Below are 17,808 nucleotides of genomic sequence, written 5' to 3'. Positions count from 1 at the left end.
AACTGAAACACTGGCGGTGAGCTCCAGGTCCTGCAGCCGCGCAGACGGACCGTCATGCGGGTAACACGTGCCAAGTTCTGCATCCCTGCCAAGACTTCCATCCATAAGGGGAAATAATGATTTTATAAGGCAAAGTAGCTACTGTTTAATTAAAATGTAGGCTATATACATTCCTTTGTCATGTTCATCAATGATGATTATAATTTTACAACGTTTAGAGACATCAATGTTTTATCAGACTATCATTTCCTTGCTACCTGGGTGCAAATCTCGGCAGCAACGAGGGTTAAGAGATGACGCATTATTCGGCAAAAATAATTGCTGCTGCCCGCGAGGTGGATGTAATTCTGCAGAAGCTATTGTTGCTGCCCAAGCGGGTGCAATGATTGGCAGTGAGGCACAACATCAGCAAAGCAAGCTGTGGTCATGGCCGGGGATGTGCCGATGCTACCGGGTGCGGGGCTCTCCGTGTCCCGCTGGAGCTCCGACTGCAGGTCGAGGTCGGCAGCGAAGCTTTCTGGCAATAATAGCGATGTTGCTCCGCTGGCCGATACCCGCTGGTGACGGTCCGTCTGCAGGACCTGGAGCTCACCGCCAGTGTTTCAGTTTGACTGTTAAAAAGTGTTAAGATAATTAAAAGGTATTTATTTAGAATCAGGCTGGTTGGTTAGTTAGCTAACGCTAGCTTGCTATTCAACCAGGCTTCCATGCGACATAGCTAAATAAGCCGGACAGAGTTGTCCCTCATCTGGCGATAGAAACCCTGCTTTCCCCGTTCTGTTGGATCAGAGCTCCACAGCCTAAGTCCACAGGTACAAATTAGTTTTGCACCAAATGTATCGCAACAAGTGTTGCAAAAGTCGAGGCGCAGATTCGCCTCTTTGTGATGCGAGAGAGCGCATACAGTGACAGATTCGAGAGGTTGTAATCACTGAGTTGTGGTTGTGATGGAAAATCAACCTGAGTAAAAAAAAAAAGTACATGAGTAAATGTTGCATTACAAGTTTGCAGCTGTCATTGTGTTCATGCAAATATCAATCTACACATTTGTGAATATTTTTTCTACAAGTGCAAATTTCAATTTACAAGTTCAGATTTTTTTTACAAGCTCTCATGTTTTTTTTCTTTTTGTGACTTCAAATGTGAATAATTTTTACAAGTGCAAATTTTTATTTTACAAGTGCAAATTTTTATTTTACAAGTGCAAATTTTTATTTTACAAGTGCAAATTTTAACATACAAGTTAAATTTTTTTGTTCTGCAAGTTCTCACATTGTATTCTACAAGCTCTCACGTTTTGCACCATATTTACCTTCATATATATTTTTACTCTGTTGTTTTTTCCCCCAGATGCAACACTCTTTTACTCTGTGGTTTTCATTGTGCTGCTCATACTGACACCTGCCCTGGTCACGGTTTATACAAATGTTACAAAGTGTGAGGTATGTTTCAACAAATGCATGCACTGAACCATGCACACAAACATACACATACACATATGCATGCACACAAATTGTTTAACCAGTTCTTATCCTGTGTTTTCAAGGAGCTGGAGGCAACATGAAGAGAAAAAAAACCAAGACAGCAGAAACAGAGGAAGTGGCAGGTGTAGCACATGTAAGAAAACTAAAATACAAAGCCTGCTAATAGACACAAGAGGCTGCAATGTTCATTATGGTCCACATTAGAAACGTGTGGGACACAAAAAGTGATGATTTTTTTCTATTAGTGGGGCTCAATATGTAAAGTTTGTTTTTAGGGTGGGAAAGAAGTGGGATCATCAAAATCAAAAGGTGTATGTCCACAAAAAATGTGCTTAACAAATTTCACAGCAGACTGCAGTGAAATTTGCTAAGCACATTGTGTCTAAAGAGCACACATGATAGTCTAGTGATCTGAACATCTCAATACTGCTTAGACAAAATTGGCTCATGGTGGGCGGAGAAGAAGAAGACTCCTGTAGTTTCTGTTTCTTTGCAATTGAATGAAGATGTTGAGCCTTAAAAACCTGCTGTTCATCCACTGCAGTAAGTTTATTTGATTTATAAAAAATCATTTAGATGTTAATACAAGTGGTCTAGATTGCCTTGACTTGGCAATACTCTATTATGATTCATTTCATTAACACAGCTGGCGTTAATGTCTACATGTAAAAATAACAACAATAACAAACTTGCTATGAGAATCAAATGTAACTTATCTTATAAGTCAAACTCAAAGAATAGTGATAGTAATAGTAATCATCATGAATATAGACAGATGTGCTCCAAACATTAAATGCACATATCTGTGCACTTGGTTTAACTTAAAACAACTGCAAGATATATTACATAAAGATCTTTTATCAGCACTGTTTTTCATTTTATGTTGTCTTCTCTTTGCAGGTATCCTAAGCTGTGTGAAGAGTGCAGCAGGGTTAATCCGTGTGTCTGGGTATGAAGGGAGAGAAGTTAAAGTTTCTTGTCCCTACGGAAAGGGTTATGAGTCTTATAAGAAGTACCTGTGCAAGAATGACTGTGGGAGTGATGATGTTCTTATTAAGACGACAGAAGCAAAAAAGAACAGATACTCCATCCATGATGACAAACAGAATTGGGTCTTTACTGTGACAATCTCTGATTTGAGGCATATGGATGCTGGGAAATACTGGTGTGGGATTACCAGAACTGGTTATGATACCTACCCTGCGGAAGTAAATCTGGAAGTAAAACAAGGTAGGTGAATACATTAATAAACCCCAGTGCTGAATTTCCACATCGTCAAGTAATGTTAATTATTTCATGACTCATCTAGACCTTCTTCTTTAGTTGCTACAGGTTGTCACGATAATGTGTTCTGGGTATGAGGCCAGAACATTAAACAATTGACACATTTACAGTGGTGGAATGTGACTAAGCACAATTACTGAAGTACTGTACATAAGTACAGTTTTTGAGGTACTTAAGGTTAAGATTTTCATTTTCTCCTACTTTACATTTTACACTTCTACTTTACTTCAGAAACACATATTGTACTTGGTTCCACATAAATCAGCTATGCTGCTCCTACACCTAAATGAGAGGGGTAGTTCTGCCTGCATAATGAGCACTTTTACTTTTGATGCTTTCACTACGTTTAGCGAACCAGAGCTACCTTTCCATTTTACTTCAATACATTTTTTATAGCCAATACTTTTTCATTGTGATATTAATTCTTTAACTAGAGTAAAACATCTGAATACTTATGTCTGTGCTTCTCACAGTCTGTGATTTTGTTCATTTTACTGACAGACAGCTGCTGTGATCATTCCACCAAAGTCCAACGTTATGAGGAGAGTTCAGTGTCCTTCAGTTGTCCGTATGAGTCTGAGTACCAGAACAGCCTCAAGTACATCTGCAGAGGAAACCAGCCCTCCACATGTCTGCAGCACGCACTCATCTCCTCTGACAACAAACAAAAGGGACAGTTCACACTTACAGATGACATGGAATCCAGGAAATTCACAGTGACCATTACCAGCTTGACCCAAAACAATTCTGGGTCGTACCTTTGTGGTGTCCATGGAAACACTGGCCTGGATGTTTTCTCTGCTTTTGAGCTAGAAGTCAAAGGTAAAAGATCTACCTCATCATATTGTAGTAAACAGTTATTTTTCGAAGAATGTAAATGAGCTAGAAAACACTTTCTGTAAAATAGGTATTGAGAAAAAATTACAAAAGGTTTAAGAAACAAAGGTTTGATTTGACTCTTGGATGATTTGTCAAAATTTAACAAACAGTTGAAGGAAAGCGGAAAAATTTCTATTCTGAGCTGAATACAGGCTGCAATGTTGGCTGATCTTCTTTCTGTTTGACAGAGTGGTGCTGTGTGATGTCACATAATCTGAGCGGCATTGTGTGACTATACATAGTTTACCATCATGTCAGCATGCTAATATTCACTAACCAGCACTAAACATAAAATATGCTGCTTAAGTTTTGCAGTTATTTGGTCATACAATAAAGGATAATTGGAAAATTATACCTATTAATGGCACTGGATGAAAAAACAGGGGTTTGCATTATTGAATTTTTATTCTCTAGGGAACATTAATCTCTGTGGAAGAAAAAATTTAATTGGGGGTGGCAGTAGCTCTGGCAGTTCACTTCCTGGGCACTGCCAGGTGCTCTTGAGCAGGGCACCGTACCCCCCCCCCACCGCTCAGGGCGCTGGTCCAACACTGGCAGCCCACTCACTCTGACATCTCTCCATTTGTGCATGAATAGGTCCTGAGCATGTCTGTGTGTATTTCAGGTCTGTGTAGTGATTTCTAACAAACAGAGTGTAAATTTCCGCACTGGGGAACAATAAACATTATAAATTGTTAAATTATTAATTGTGAGCCTTCCAACAGTTGTTGAGACAACCTCAATGTATGGAAGTTTCAGAAACAAACTTTACACTTATTTGATTTGTCAAAATATATCAAATCCGTGAGCTACTCTGAGCTGAATGAATGTCTTTCTGTTGGTCTGTTTTTGACTTTCTTTGCCAACAAGAGATTTTCTTAAAAAACTGCTTCTCTTTGAACTGAAAGTGTGATATATATACAGCATGTATTTCACATATGTAATATTAATGTTGTTTACAACCATAGTTTAGCATGTCAGCAAGCTAATATCCGTTAATTAGCACTGACTATGAAATACGCTGAGGGACTCTGGAATCGGGAATTTGTTTTGCTAGAATCTGGAAAAATTGAAAATTGGACTTAATGATTAAGCTTGATGAAAAGTCAGGAGATGACATTATTATACACATACATTGTTTCCTCTGGGGAACATCAATGTCTATATAAAAATGCATAGTGATCCATCCAACAGTTGTTGAGACAAACTAAAGGTGGGCTGGAGGAAAAGTCAGGGAGATCACTAAAATCATTAGAATACATCATCTGAGAACCTGTATAGTATATGGTTTGTGCCAATCCATGCAGTAGTTTTTCATCATCTGCTTGGGGAAAGTGAACATATGTACCAAGTTTCATGTCAATTCCTTTTGTTGATATATTTCATTGCTATCCCAAGAGCCCCACTGCTACTAAAAGTAAGAATATGTCCCAAGTGTAATAAGAAACTTTCTCTAACAGACTTTCAGCAGACCAGCACTGTGATGTCTACTATCAATGTGGTTCCTATCTTCACTATGGTGGAGGCAACACCTATCCCTGGAAAAGAGATCAAAGGTGTGTAGGTGTGTAGGTGTGTGTGTGTGTGTGTGTGTGTGTGTGTGTGTGTGTGTGTGTGTGTGTGTGTGTGTGTGTGTGTGTGTGTGTGTGTGTGTGTGTGTGTGTGTGCGTGCGCGTGTGTGCGCGCGGGTCTGCGTGTGTGTGGCTGTGTGTTTTCAGGAAGTGTATATTTTTACTCTGTTCTGTTTTTTTCCCAGATTCAACACTCGTTTACTCTGTGATTTTAATCGTGCCCGCTGTGCTGCTCATACTGACATTTGCCCAGGTCATAGTTTATAAATACAAAGGTTACAAAGTGCGAGGTATGATTCAACAAATGCATGCACAGAACCATGCATACACAGGGAAACACATACACATATGCATGCACACAACTTGTTTTTTTTGGAATATTTTATTTTCAGTTTCATATATAATGCGTACAAACATGTCAGTACACCAACAGTATAGCGACATAACACAGGGCAAAACATGGCGGATAAACCCCCGTACCTTATAGCCCTCCCTGTAAAATTAAAGAAAAGAAAAGAAAGGAACAAAAAAAAAGAAAAAAAAGGGTCAGTGAGCAAGCTCAATACAAACGACTACATCATGTGCTTGGAGTAAGAGATGTACTGATATGGTCCAAATATGGCTGCCAAATTTTCAAAAAGGTGTCATATCGTTTCCTGAGACAGTAAGTGATTTTTTCCAGGGGAATGCAGCTATTCATCTCAACAGTCCATCTATCAATAAGAAGAGGGGAGTCAGATTTCCATGACACTGCAATACACTTCTTAGCCACACATAGAGCAATTTCAATGAATTTGAGTTGTGTATTGTTTAGAGAGCGGTGAATACTTGTAAAGTTCCCCAATAGACAAAATTCAGGGTCCACAGGAACATCAACTCCTATGATCCTGGTTAAAGTGGAGCACACAACTTGTTTAACCAGTTCTTATGCTGTGTGTTTTCAAGGAGATGGAGGCAACATGAACAGAAACAAAACCAAGACAGCAGAAACAGAGGAAGTGATAAGTGTATCAGATGTAAGAAAACTAAAATACAAAGCCTGCTAATAGACACAAGAGGCTGCAATGTTCATTATGGTCCACATTACAAATGTGTGGGACACAAAAAAAGTGATGATTTTTTCTATTAGTGGGGCTCAATATGTAAAGTTTGTTTTAGGGTGGGAAAGAAGTGGGATCATCGAAATCAAAAGAAATGTGACTAAATTGTACACATAATAACCTAATCTCATGGGGTTGGTTGAGAAAAGATCGGGATCTAAAACTGAAGGGGTTCATCCTCTTGAGAGCATGAACGTGCTCTGAGAATTTGAGGATAATATGCCCATTAGATTTTGATATTTCTTGGGTGCAAGTGGACATTCTGGCCGCATGACGGCATCAGAAGAAAGGTCAGGATGTGAAAATGATTTCTCTGGTTGTCATTTACAGGAAAATTAATACCCAAAATTACTAGTAATCTGACCTTTAAATGGAAGTGGGTTTTCCTCTGAAACAAGTAACCTATTGAGCCAAAGCAATGACCAGCTTGCTGATTATTCAGCCATTTTCATGTGCATATTTTTTTTACTTTAATCTGAGTAACCTCACCCTCTTTTCTGTTTATTTTTGCTGATTCTCTTTTAGATTTATCAAAATCAAGACTTAGTGTACTCAAAGCAGCGGACCTCCGAACCACAGAGCCTGTCAACACCACGACGATCGAGGTGAAGCCGAACAAGATTCTGTGTACCAAAACGACACCACAACAGATGATATCTACTGTAATCAAATTTCCATTATAGCCAATAGGAGATGAACAGCATGCACATCTGTGATCAAACCTTGCATTTTCGGGTCACATCTGTACCCAAATGATCCTGTTTGTATCTCAATTAACAGTTGACCAGCAAATATTCACGTACCGCTATGGTCCAACCTTTCCATTGTCTTACTGAAAACTACAGTAACATAATTATTTGTACAGATTTGTTTTATAATTACCATCAGTTATATTAAGTACTTATTGTCATTGCTTATTTAATTTCTTCAACTTAGATTTTACATTTTAGCTTTTACTTTTACATTCATTATGATTGCTTATTGTTAATATAACTGTTGCACAACTGCAATATAAGAATTGTAGGCATGATAACCAGTTCACCTACAAGGTAAATACACCAAATGTAAGTTACCTTCATGAATGCACCTTTACTTAAAGTGAATAAATAAACAAAATGAAACAACTGACCACTATTGGTTTTTGCACTTTATAAATAGGATATAAAAACAACATCGACACATAGTTCCAAACATTTGATGAACTGAAATATTCAAGTGAGTCATTTTAGTAAATTAGAGCATGACACTATATTCCAGTAATATTCACAGAGAGACAACCCAGTCTCACAGCAGTTTTTGAAATGTTCACCTAATTTAATCTATTGATTCATATACAAGGACACGTTTATCTCGTTTTTTTCGTGATGGTCAGCACGTTTTTTAAACTAATTTATTTCAATGGGAAACATCTTTCCTGAATACAGCGCGATTCTTTCTGCCAGTCGGGCTGCAGCAGATTGGTATTTTTTGTATTTTTAGCCCTATAACCGCTGTTTTAATCAACATTTATTCACCAGATCTTATCGTGGTTGATGGGCTATGTATTTCTTTTAATGTTATTATTTCTGTCTTATTACCAGGGACGCTGGATTGCTTTGTTGTTTATTGATATTTTTAAAACTATAATGCTATTCATTTCTTTATTTTAATAATATTATTTTTGTCTTATTACCGGTGAAATATTACAATAGGCCTATGCTGTAAGACAGAACACTACGATATGATCCGAGCTGTGGCGCATTCAAAGCCGATATCCCACAATGCAATGCGGGCATTCATATCAGATAATCGGACAGCGATCAACAGGTCTTTAACACGTTGCTCAGTTTTGTTCCAGTAAGTTATGCACCGTAATAACGAGAAACACACACACACACACACACACACAAAATTGTCCATGGTGGCTGAGCTCTAATGTTTTCTTGAATGTCTCTTATTTATCCTGACACACATAAAGACAAACTCACAATTCAGTGGATTCAGTTTTCTGAAGTTGTTGCATTAAACTCAATATGTTTTTTGTTTTATACTACAATGTAGTTTTAATAAACAGAATTTGACACTCACTTGATCTAACTGACAACCTGAGCTGTAGTTTTCTTCAGATTAACTCACAGATCAAGTCCATTTCCTATTACTAAACTCACAGTCAAACACTTCTGGTTAGTGTGTGTCACAGTGAGCCCTCTGCTGGTGCTGTTTGATTGTTACACTGAATTTACTATTAGACTTGATCCTACAGATTGAAGAACCAATCGGCAATATATTCCAGATTGCATTGCCCATCAATAACTATTTATCAGTCCATACATACTGTTGACTTCATCTGTATTAATTTGAAGAGAATTTCCCTTTGATGGTTGAAGAGAATTTCCCTTTTTATCACTGCAGGATGTAGTACACCAAATAATAATGTATAGGCATATTAGTAAGAACAAATGCAAATTGTTATTTAGAAAATACATTATTTGAAGTAGTTAGGTTTCACCCTGTTATTGACTGGCGACCTGTCCACGGTGTACCCCGCCTCTTGCCCAATCTCCACTGATGTCAGATAATGGATGGATGGATGGATAGTTATAGGTTTCACTCGCCTTTATGGCCGTTTTTGACTTTCTTTGCCAACAAGATATTGGCTTAGACAAACTGTTTCTCTTTTTAGTAAATAAATGTTTGCTTGACATGTTGAATCTACTTGCATGTTTAAGATATTTTTCAACAACATTTGAAAGTAGTTGAAAAGTGGCAAAACATACCTTAGGAGATGCAAATTGTAAAATATATAATCATATTTAGAAAGTAATCACGGGGCGACCTCTAGCTCACCCAGTAAGAGCGTGCGCCCCATGTAGGCTGAGTCCTTTGCAGCGCCCTGGGTTGGAGTACGACCTGCGGCCCTTTGCTGTGTGTCATCCCCCATCTCTCTCCCACCTTTCATGTCTATCCGCTGTCAATATAAAATAAAGGGAAAAGCCCCAAAAAAAAATCTTGAAAAAAGAAAAATCACATAATTAGTTTATTTAAGCCCCACAATTCTAATAAGTTTTCTCTGTTCTTGCCCAGTGAAAAGCTAAATAACACTAGGCCCCCTAATTAACATTAAAGATGATTTATAAAATCCTGCCAACAATTCACATTTTAATAGCTTATTATTCTATGCAAAAAAAATGTATAAAGGCTTTAGGCCGCCCTACACATTATTGTAGGCCCAGTTTATTATGCATCTTCATTTTATACAATATACACTACCCGTCAAAAGTTTTAGAACACCCCAATTTTTCCAGGTTTTTATTGAAATTCATGCAGTTCAATGTCTTATTGTACTCTGAAATGAAAGAATAGAACAAATGAACAATTTAAGTTAAAAAAGAAATCATGGAATCAATTTATAAACCAAAATGTATTCTACATTTTTTGACTCATCAAAGTAGCCCCCTTTGGCAGATATAACAGCTGAACACACTCCTGGCATTCTTTCTACAATGGAAATCAAATATTCTTCAGAACGTTCTTCCCAACTCTGTTGCAGAAGTTCCCATGAATGTGTTGCACTTGTCGGTTGCTTTGCTTTCACGTTTCTGTCCAGTTCAGTAACTATAAACTAAAGGGAACCGTTTGTACTTCATACAAATATTAAATCATACCCACCTAATTGGAGTGCAAGTGAATTTGTTTTCTTTGTACCCTCTTTTACAGATTCATAGCAGTTCATTGCAAGTTTGTACAAGACAGGAAATTCATTTGTGATAGTTCAAGGTTGATAAACATGTGATCTTAATGCAGAAGTGAAAGGGTTTGCATGGTATGCTGAAACATAATGTGGGTGTAACATTTTCTATATTGGCAACATTGCTTTTGCAGTTTCTATTTCTTTGAAACTGTAATGCAATAAAATGAGGCGGTGGAGACTTCAAAGCCTGCTGTTCACCCTGTGCAGTAAGTTCTTTCTTATTTCATTAGTAAATATATCAGTTTTTTTTCTAATTCAACATGGCAGATTACTACACCTTGATACTGGTGGTCTTTGCAATTTCATTTAACAGCTGTAACACAGCTAGCATTGATTTATGTCTACATGGAAATATACAAATTATATCATAGACTTCTCATCACATTAAAATGCATGTTATATGTTCAGTGAAGCTGCCTAACTCTAAAATTTAAAAAAAACAAAACATGAAAAGTTGTAATGACGGTCTTTGCCCAGGTTGTTGTTTTCATTTCATGTTGTCTTCTCTTTACAGTTGCTCTCAGCTGTGTGAGGAGTGCAGCAGGGTTAATCCGTGTGTCTGGGTATGAAGGGAGAGAAGTTCAAGTTTCTTGTCCCTATGGAGAGGGTTATGAGTCTTATGAGAAGTACCTGTGCAAGAATGACTGTGGGAGTGATGATGTTCTTATTACGACGACAGAAGCAAAGAAGAACAGATACTCCATCCATGATGACGAACAGAATCGGGTCTTTACTGTGACCATCTCTGATTTGAGGCGTACGGATGCTGGGAAATACTGGTGTGGGGTGACCAGAACTGGAAAGGATATCTACACTGAAGTCATGCTGGAAGTAGGAAGAGGTACGCCTCATTGCTAAATAGTAAAAAATGTATTATTGCATTACTTAGCTATACCTTATTGTTGTTTAGTTACTAAGAGTTGTCACCATGTATTATGGCAGAACAAACAATTGGACGCATTTACAGTAGTGGACTGTGGCAAAGTACAATTACCTAAGTACTGTACATAAGTAGAATTTTCAAGGTACTTATAATTTACTTGAGTATTTCCATTTTCTCGTACTTTACTCTTCTACTTAAAGTGATGGTTCGGAGTAATTTCACCCTAGGGTCCTTTGCACCATGACCTCGAGCCAAACACCCCCCCAGAAGCTTTTTTCACCTGGGTCGAACATTGGGAGAGTTAGCGTAGAGTAGCGTTAGCCGCTGAATAGCTTAGCGCAGAGGCTAATGGATCCGAAGTGTCTCTTAACATTACCCCACTAATAATGCCCGAAATGATACCAAAGGTCTACACTAGTATATATAGGTTATGCACTCATAAAACGATGGATTGTAAAGATTGTAAGTACACCAGAAGTTTATGTAAATAACACTTGCCTGCTGGCTTCTGCTCTCTGCTGTTGTTGTTGCTGCTGTAAGACGAGTGCTTAGGGACATCTACAAATTACAACACCGAAAAGAGATGCAACAAAAATATTTTTTAATTTAACTTATTTTTTAAAGTAAGTGCTGTAGTATAACTAGCAGGAGACAAGTAATAATTGAGGTAAGTTTGGAGACATTACCTTATTTAATCATTAAATTAATAAATATGTTTGTTGCATCTCTTTTCGGTGTTGTAATTTGTAGATGTCCCTAAGCGCTCTTACTGCCCGGTAGTAACAGCAGCAGCAGCAGCAGAGAGCAGAAGCCAGCAGGCAAGTGTTATTTACATAAACTTCTGGTGTACTTACAAATTTTACAATCCATCGTTTTATGAGTGCATAACCCATTTGTACTACTGTAGACGTTTGGTATCATTTCGGGCATTATTAGTGGGGTAATGTTAAGAGACACTTCGGATCCATTAGCCTCTGCGCCAAGCTATTCAGCTGATAACGCTACTCTACGCTAACGCTCCCAATGTTCGACCCAGGTGAAAAAAGCTTCTGGGGGGGTGTTTGGCTCGAGATCATGGTGCAAAGGACCCTAGGGTGAAATTACTCCGAACCATCACTTTAATTTCACTTCAGAGGCAAATATATTACTTTTACTCTACTGCATTTATCTGACAGAATTAGTTACTTCATTTTCATTTTTGTATACAAAACATATGACATTCCAAAAAATTGATTCAGGGTTTTAGTAATTTTGAGTAAATACAATATTTTTCAATAGCTCCATATTAACCAACTATGCTGCTTACACCTACATGAGAGGGGCAGTTCTGCCTGCATAATGAGCACTTATTCTTTTGATGCTTTCACTACATTTAGCAAACAATACTTCTCCATTTTACTTTAGTCAATGTTTTAAAAGCCAATGCTTTTATGTTGTGATATTGCATCTTTGACTCAAGTAAAGAATCTGAATTCTCATATCTGGGCTTCTAACAGTCTGTGATGTTGTTCATTTTACTGACAGACAGCTGCTGTGATCATTCCACCAAAGTCCAACGTTATGAGGAGAGTTCAGTGTCCTTCAGTTGTCCGTATGAGTCTGAGTACCAGAACAGCCTCAAGTACATCTGCAGAGGAAACCAGCCCTCCACATGTCTGCAGCACGCACTAATCTCCTCTGACAACAAACAAAAGGGACAGTTCACACTTACAGATGACATGGAATCCAGGAAATTCACAGTGACCATTACCAGCTTGACCCAAAACAATTCTGGGTCGTACCTTTGTGGTGTCCATGGAAACGCTGGCCTGGATGTTTTCTCTGCTTTTGAGCTAGAAGTCAAAGGTAAAAGATCTACCTCATCATATTGTAGTAAACAGTTATTTTTCACAGAATGTAAATGAGCTAGAAAACACTTTCTGTAAAATAGGTATTGAGAAAAAATTACAAAAGGTTTAAGAAACAAAGGTTTGATTTGACTCTTGGATGATTTGTCAAAATTTAACAAACAGTTGAAGGAAAGCGGAAAAATTTCTATTCTGAGCTGAATACAGGCTGCAATGTTGGCTGATCTTCTTTCTGTTTGACAGAGTGGTGCTGTGTGATGTCACATAATCTGAGCGGCATTGTGTGACTATACATAGTTTACCATCATGTCAGCATGCTAATATTCACTAACCAGCACTAAACATAAAATATGCTGCTTAAGTTTTGCAGTTATTTGGTCATACAATAAAGGATAATTGGAAAATTATACCTATTAATGGCACTGGATGAAAAAACAGGGGTTTGCATTATTGAATTTTTATTCTCTAGGGAACATTAATCTCTGTGGAAGAAAAAATTTAATTGGGGTGGCAGTAGCTCTGGCAGTTCACTTCCTGGGCACTGCCAGGTGCTCTTGAGCAGGGCACCGTACCCCCTACCGCTCAGGGCTTGGTCCAACACTGGCAGCCCACTCACTCTGACATCTCTCCATTTGTGCATGAATAGGTCCTGAGCATGTCTGTGTGTATTTCAGGTCTGTGTAGTGATTTCTAACAAACAGAGTGTAAATTTCCGCACTGGGGAACAATAAACATTATAAATGGTTAAATTATTAATTGTGAGCCTTCCAACAGTTGTTGAGACAACCTCAATGTATGGAAGTTTCAGAAACAAACTTTACACTTATTTGATTTGTCAAAATATATCAAATCCGTGAGCTACTCTGAGCTGAATGAATGTCTTTCTGTTGGTCTGTTTTTGACTTTCTTTGCCAACAAGAGATTTTCTTACACAAACTGCTTCTCTTTGAACTGAAAGTGTGATATATATACAGCATGTATTTCACATATGTAATATTAATGTTGTTTACAACCATAGTTTAGCATGTCAGCAAGCTAATATCCGTTAATTAGCACTGACTATGAAATACGCTGAGGGACTCTGAACTCGGGAATTTGTTTTGCTAGAATCTGTAAAAATTGAAAATTGGACTTAATGATTAGTTTAAAAAAAAAGAAGAAAATTTTTTTACACATACATTGTTTTCCTAAAAAAAAAAGGGATTATTTTTTTTTTTTTTTTTTTTTTTTTTTTCTGGGGAAAAAGGGACATCAATGTCTATATAAAAATGCATAGTGATCCATCCAACAGTTGTTGAGACAAACTAAAGGTGGGCTGGAGGAAAAGTCAGGGAGATCACTAAAATCATTAGAATACATCATCTGAGAACCTGTATAGTATATGGTTTGTGCCAATCCATGCAGTAGTTTTTCATCATCTGCTTGGGGAAAGTGAACATATGTACCAAGTTTCATGTCAATTCCTTTTGTTGATATATTTCATTGCTATCCCAAGAGCCCCACTGCTACTAAAAGTAAGAATATGTCCCAAGTGTAATAAGAAACTTTCTCTAACAGACTTTCAGCAGACCAGCGCTGTTATGTCTACTATCAATGTGGTTCCTACCTTCACTATGGTAGAGGCAACACCTATCCCTGGAAAAGAGATCAAAGGTGTGTAGGTGTGTAGGTGTGTGTGTGTGTGTGTGTGTGTGTGTGTGTGTGTGCTGCGTGTGTGTTTTGCGGGTCCTTGCGTGTGTGTGTTGTGGTGGTGTTTTTCAGGAAGTGTATATTTTTACTCTGTTCTGTTTTTTTCCCCAAAAGATACATCGCGTTTTACTCTGTGATTTTAATCGTGTCCGCTGTGCTGCTCATACTGACATTTGCCCAGGTCATAGTTTATAAATACAAAGGTTACAAAGCGAGGTATGATTCAACAAATGCATGCACAGAACCATGCATACACAGGGAAACACATACACATATGCATGCACACAACTTGTTTTTTGGAATATTTTATTTTCAGTTTCATATATACGCGTAAAACATATAACAAACATGTCAGTACACCAACAGTTAGCGACATAAGCGCAATATAAGGGCAAAACAAAATAGGGCGGATAAACCCCCGCACCTTATAGCCCTCCCTGTAAAATTAAAGAAAAAGAAAGGAAACAAAAAAAAAAAAAAAAAGGGTCAGTGGGCAAGCTCAATACAAACGACTACATCATGTGCTTGGAGTAAGAGATGTACTGATATGGTCCAAATATGGCTGCCAAATTTTCAAAAAGGTGTCATATCGTTTCCTGAGACAGTAAGTGATTTTTTCCAGGGGAATGCAGCTATTCATCTCAACAGTCCATCTATCAATAAGAAGAGGGGAGTCAGATTTCCGACACTGCAATACACTTCTTAGCCACACATAGAGCAATTTCAATGAATTTGAGTTGTGTATTGTTTAGAGAGCGGAAAATACTTGTAAAGTTCCCCAATAGACAAAATTCAGGGTCCACAGGAACATCAACTCCTATGATCCTGGTTAAAGTGGAGCACACAACTTGTTTAACCAGTTCTTATGCTGTGTGTTTTTAAGGAGATGGAGGCAACATGAACAGAAACAAAACCAAGACAGCAGAAACAGAGGAAGTGATAAGTGTATCAGATGTAAGAAAACTAAAATACAAAGCCTGCTAATAGACACAAGAGGCTGCAATGTTCATTATGGTCCACATTACAAATGTGTGGGACACAAAAAAAGTGATGATTTTTTTCTATTAGTGGGGCTCAATATGTAAAGTTTGTTTTTAGGGTGGGAAAGAAGTGGGATCATCGAAATCAAAAGAAATGTGACTAAATTGTACACATAATAATCTAATCTCATGGGGTTGGTTGAGAAAAGATCGGGATCTAAAACTGAAGGGGTTCATCCTCTTGAGAGCATGAACGTGCTCTGAGAATTTGAGGATAATATGCCCATTAGATTTTGATATTTCTTGGGTGCAAGTGGACATTCTGGCCGCATGTCGGCATCAGAAGAAAGGTCAGGATGTGAAAATGATTTCTCTGGTTGTCATTTACAGGAAAATTAATACCCAAAATTACTAGTAATCTGACCTTTAAATGGAAGTGTGTTTTGCTCTGAAACAAGTAACCTATTGAGCCAAAGCAATGACCAGCTTGCTGATTATTCAGCCATTTTCATGTGCATATTTTTTTTACTTTAATCTGAGTAACCTCACCCTCTTTTCTGTTTATTTTTGCTGATTCTCTTTTAGATTTATCAAAATCAAGACGTAGTGTACTCAAAGCAGTGGACCTCCAAACCACAGAGCGCCTGTCAACACCACGATGACGCAGGTGAAGCCGAACAAGATTCTGTGTACCAAAATGACACCACAACAGATGATATCTACTGTAATCAAATTTCCATTATAGCCAATAGGAGATGAACACATGTGTGATCAAACCTTGCATTTTCGGGTCACATCTATACCCAAATGATCCTGTTTGTATCTCAATTAACAGTTGATCAGCAAATATTCACGTACCGCTATGGTCCAACCTTTCCATTGTCTTACTGAAAACTACAGTAACATAATTATTTGTACATATTTGTTTTATAATTACCATCAGTTATATTAAGTACTTATTGTCATTGCTTATTTAATTACATTTTACATTTTTGCTTTTACTTTTACATTCATTATGATTGCTTATTGTTAATATAACTGTTGCACAACTGCAATATAAGAATTGTAGGCATGATAACCAGTTCACCTACAAGGTAAATACCCCAAATGTAAGTTACCTTCATGAATGCACCTTTACTTAAAGTGAATAAATAAACAAAATGAAACAACTGACCACTATTGTTTTTTTTTGCACTATATAAATGGATATAAAAACAACATCGACAAATAGTTCCAAACATTTGATGAACTGAAATATTCAAGTGAGTCATTGTAGTAAATTAGAGCATGACACTATATTTCCAGTAATATTCACAGAGAGACAACCCAGTCTCACAGCAGTTTGTGAAATGTTCACCTAATTTAATCTATTGATTCATATACAAGGACACCTTTATCTCTTTTTTTTGTGATGGTCACCATGTTTTTTAAACTGATGTATTTCAGTGGGAAGCATCTTTCGTGATCACAGCGCGATTCTTTCTGCCAGTCTGGCTGCAGCAGATTGGTATTTTTAGCCCTATAACCGCTGTTTTAATCAATGTTTTTTGTTTTTTTTAATAAACAGAATTTGACACTCACTTTATCTAACTGACAACCTGAGCTGTAGTTTTCTTCAGATTAACTCACTGATCAAGTCCATTTCCTATTACTAAACTCACAGTCAAACACTTCTGGTTAGTGTGTGTCACAGTGAGCCCTCTGCTGGTGCTGTTTGATTGTTACACTGAATTTACTATTAGACTTGATCCTACAGATGGAAGAACCAATCGGCAATATATTCCAGATTGCATAGCCCATCAATAACTATTTATCAGTCCATACATACTGTTGACTTCATCTGTATTAATATTAGAATTTGAGAAAGAGAATTTCCCTTTGATGGTTGGTGGTTGAAGAGAATTTCCCTTTTTATCACTGCAGGATGTAGTACACCAAATAATAATGTATAGGCATATTAGTAAGAACAAATGCAAATTGTTATTTAGAGAATAAATTATTTGAAGTAGTTAGGTTTCACCCTGTGATTGACTGGCGACCTGTCCAGGGTGTACCCCGCCTCTTGCCCAATGTCCACTGATGTCAGATAATGGATGGATGGATAGTTATAGGTTTCACTCGCCTTTATGGCAAGATATTGGCTTAGACAAACTGTTTCTCTTTTTAGTAAATAAATGTTTGCTTGACATTTTTAATCTAGTTGCATGTTTAAGACATTTTTCAACAACATTTGAAAGTAGTTGAAAAGTGGCAAAACAAACCTTAGGAGATGCAAATTGTAAAATATAAAATCATATTTAGAAAGTAATCACGGGGCGACCTCTAGCTCACTCAGTAAGAGCGTGCGCCCCATGTAGGCTG

The 17,808-nt window shown here is 37.5% G+C and overlaps 2 protein-coding genes across 2 annotated transcripts in view; both read left to right on the top strand.

Moving 5' to 3' along the window:
* The first annotated feature begins 786 nt into the window (after positions 1 to 786).
* LOC120556506 (polymeric immunoglobulin receptor-like) lies at positions 787 to 6,927 on the top strand. The gene is made up of 9 exons (XM_039796182.1): positions 787 to 812; positions 1,351 to 1,442; positions 1,547 to 1,617; positions 2,385 to 2,714; positions 3,270 to 3,590; positions 5,108 to 5,203; positions 5,404 to 5,508; positions 6,164 to 6,234; positions 6,844 to 6,927. The coding sequence occupies exons 2-9, from the start codon at positions 1,426 to 1,428 to the stop codon at positions 6,925 to 6,927; spliced, it is 1,095 nt and encodes a 364-aa protein (XP_039652116.1). The 5' UTR covers positions 787 to 812; positions 1,351 to 1,425.
* Positions 6,928 to 10,113: 3,186 nt separating this feature from the next.
* Positions 10,114 to 17,808, top strand: part of LOC120560159 (polymeric immunoglobulin receptor-like) — a 60,926-nt gene continuing 53,231 nt past the window's right edge. Inside the window, exons 1-3 of the mRNA XM_039802377.1 lie at positions 10,114 to 10,254; positions 10,563 to 10,889; positions 12,456 to 12,776. Coding sequence (XP_039658311.1) covers positions 10,212 to 10,254; positions 10,563 to 10,889; positions 12,456 to 12,776 — 691 coding nt within the window. The 5' untranslated portion in view covers positions 10,114 to 10,211. The remainder of the gene's footprint in view (positions 10,255 to 10,562; positions 10,890 to 12,455; positions 12,777 to 17,808) is intronic.

The sequence above is a fragment of the Perca fluviatilis genome, chromosome 1 (assembly GCF_010015445.1).
Source record: "Perca fluviatilis chromosome 1, GENO_Pfluv_1.0, whole genome shotgun sequence".
Taxonomy (NCBI): Eukaryota; Metazoa; Chordata; class Actinopteri; order Perciformes; family Percidae; genus Perca; species Perca fluviatilis.
The sequence above is the reverse complement of the archived record's forward strand: the minus strand, read 5'-3'. Positions and strand labels throughout refer to the sequence as shown.

What these genes read in the sequence shown, in the direction of transcription:
- LOC120556506 (XM_039796182.1), top strand. An exon ending in CAAAGGTTACAAAGTGCGAG is followed by an intron (nt 5,509 to 6,163) that starts GTATGATTCAAC and finishes TGTGTTTTCAAG; the next exon opens with GAGATGGAGGCAACATGAAC. An exon ending in AAGTGATAAGTGTATCAGAT is followed by an intron (nt 6,235 to 6,843) that starts GTAAGAAAACTA and finishes ATTCTCTTTTAG; the next exon opens with ATTTATCAAAATCAAGACTT.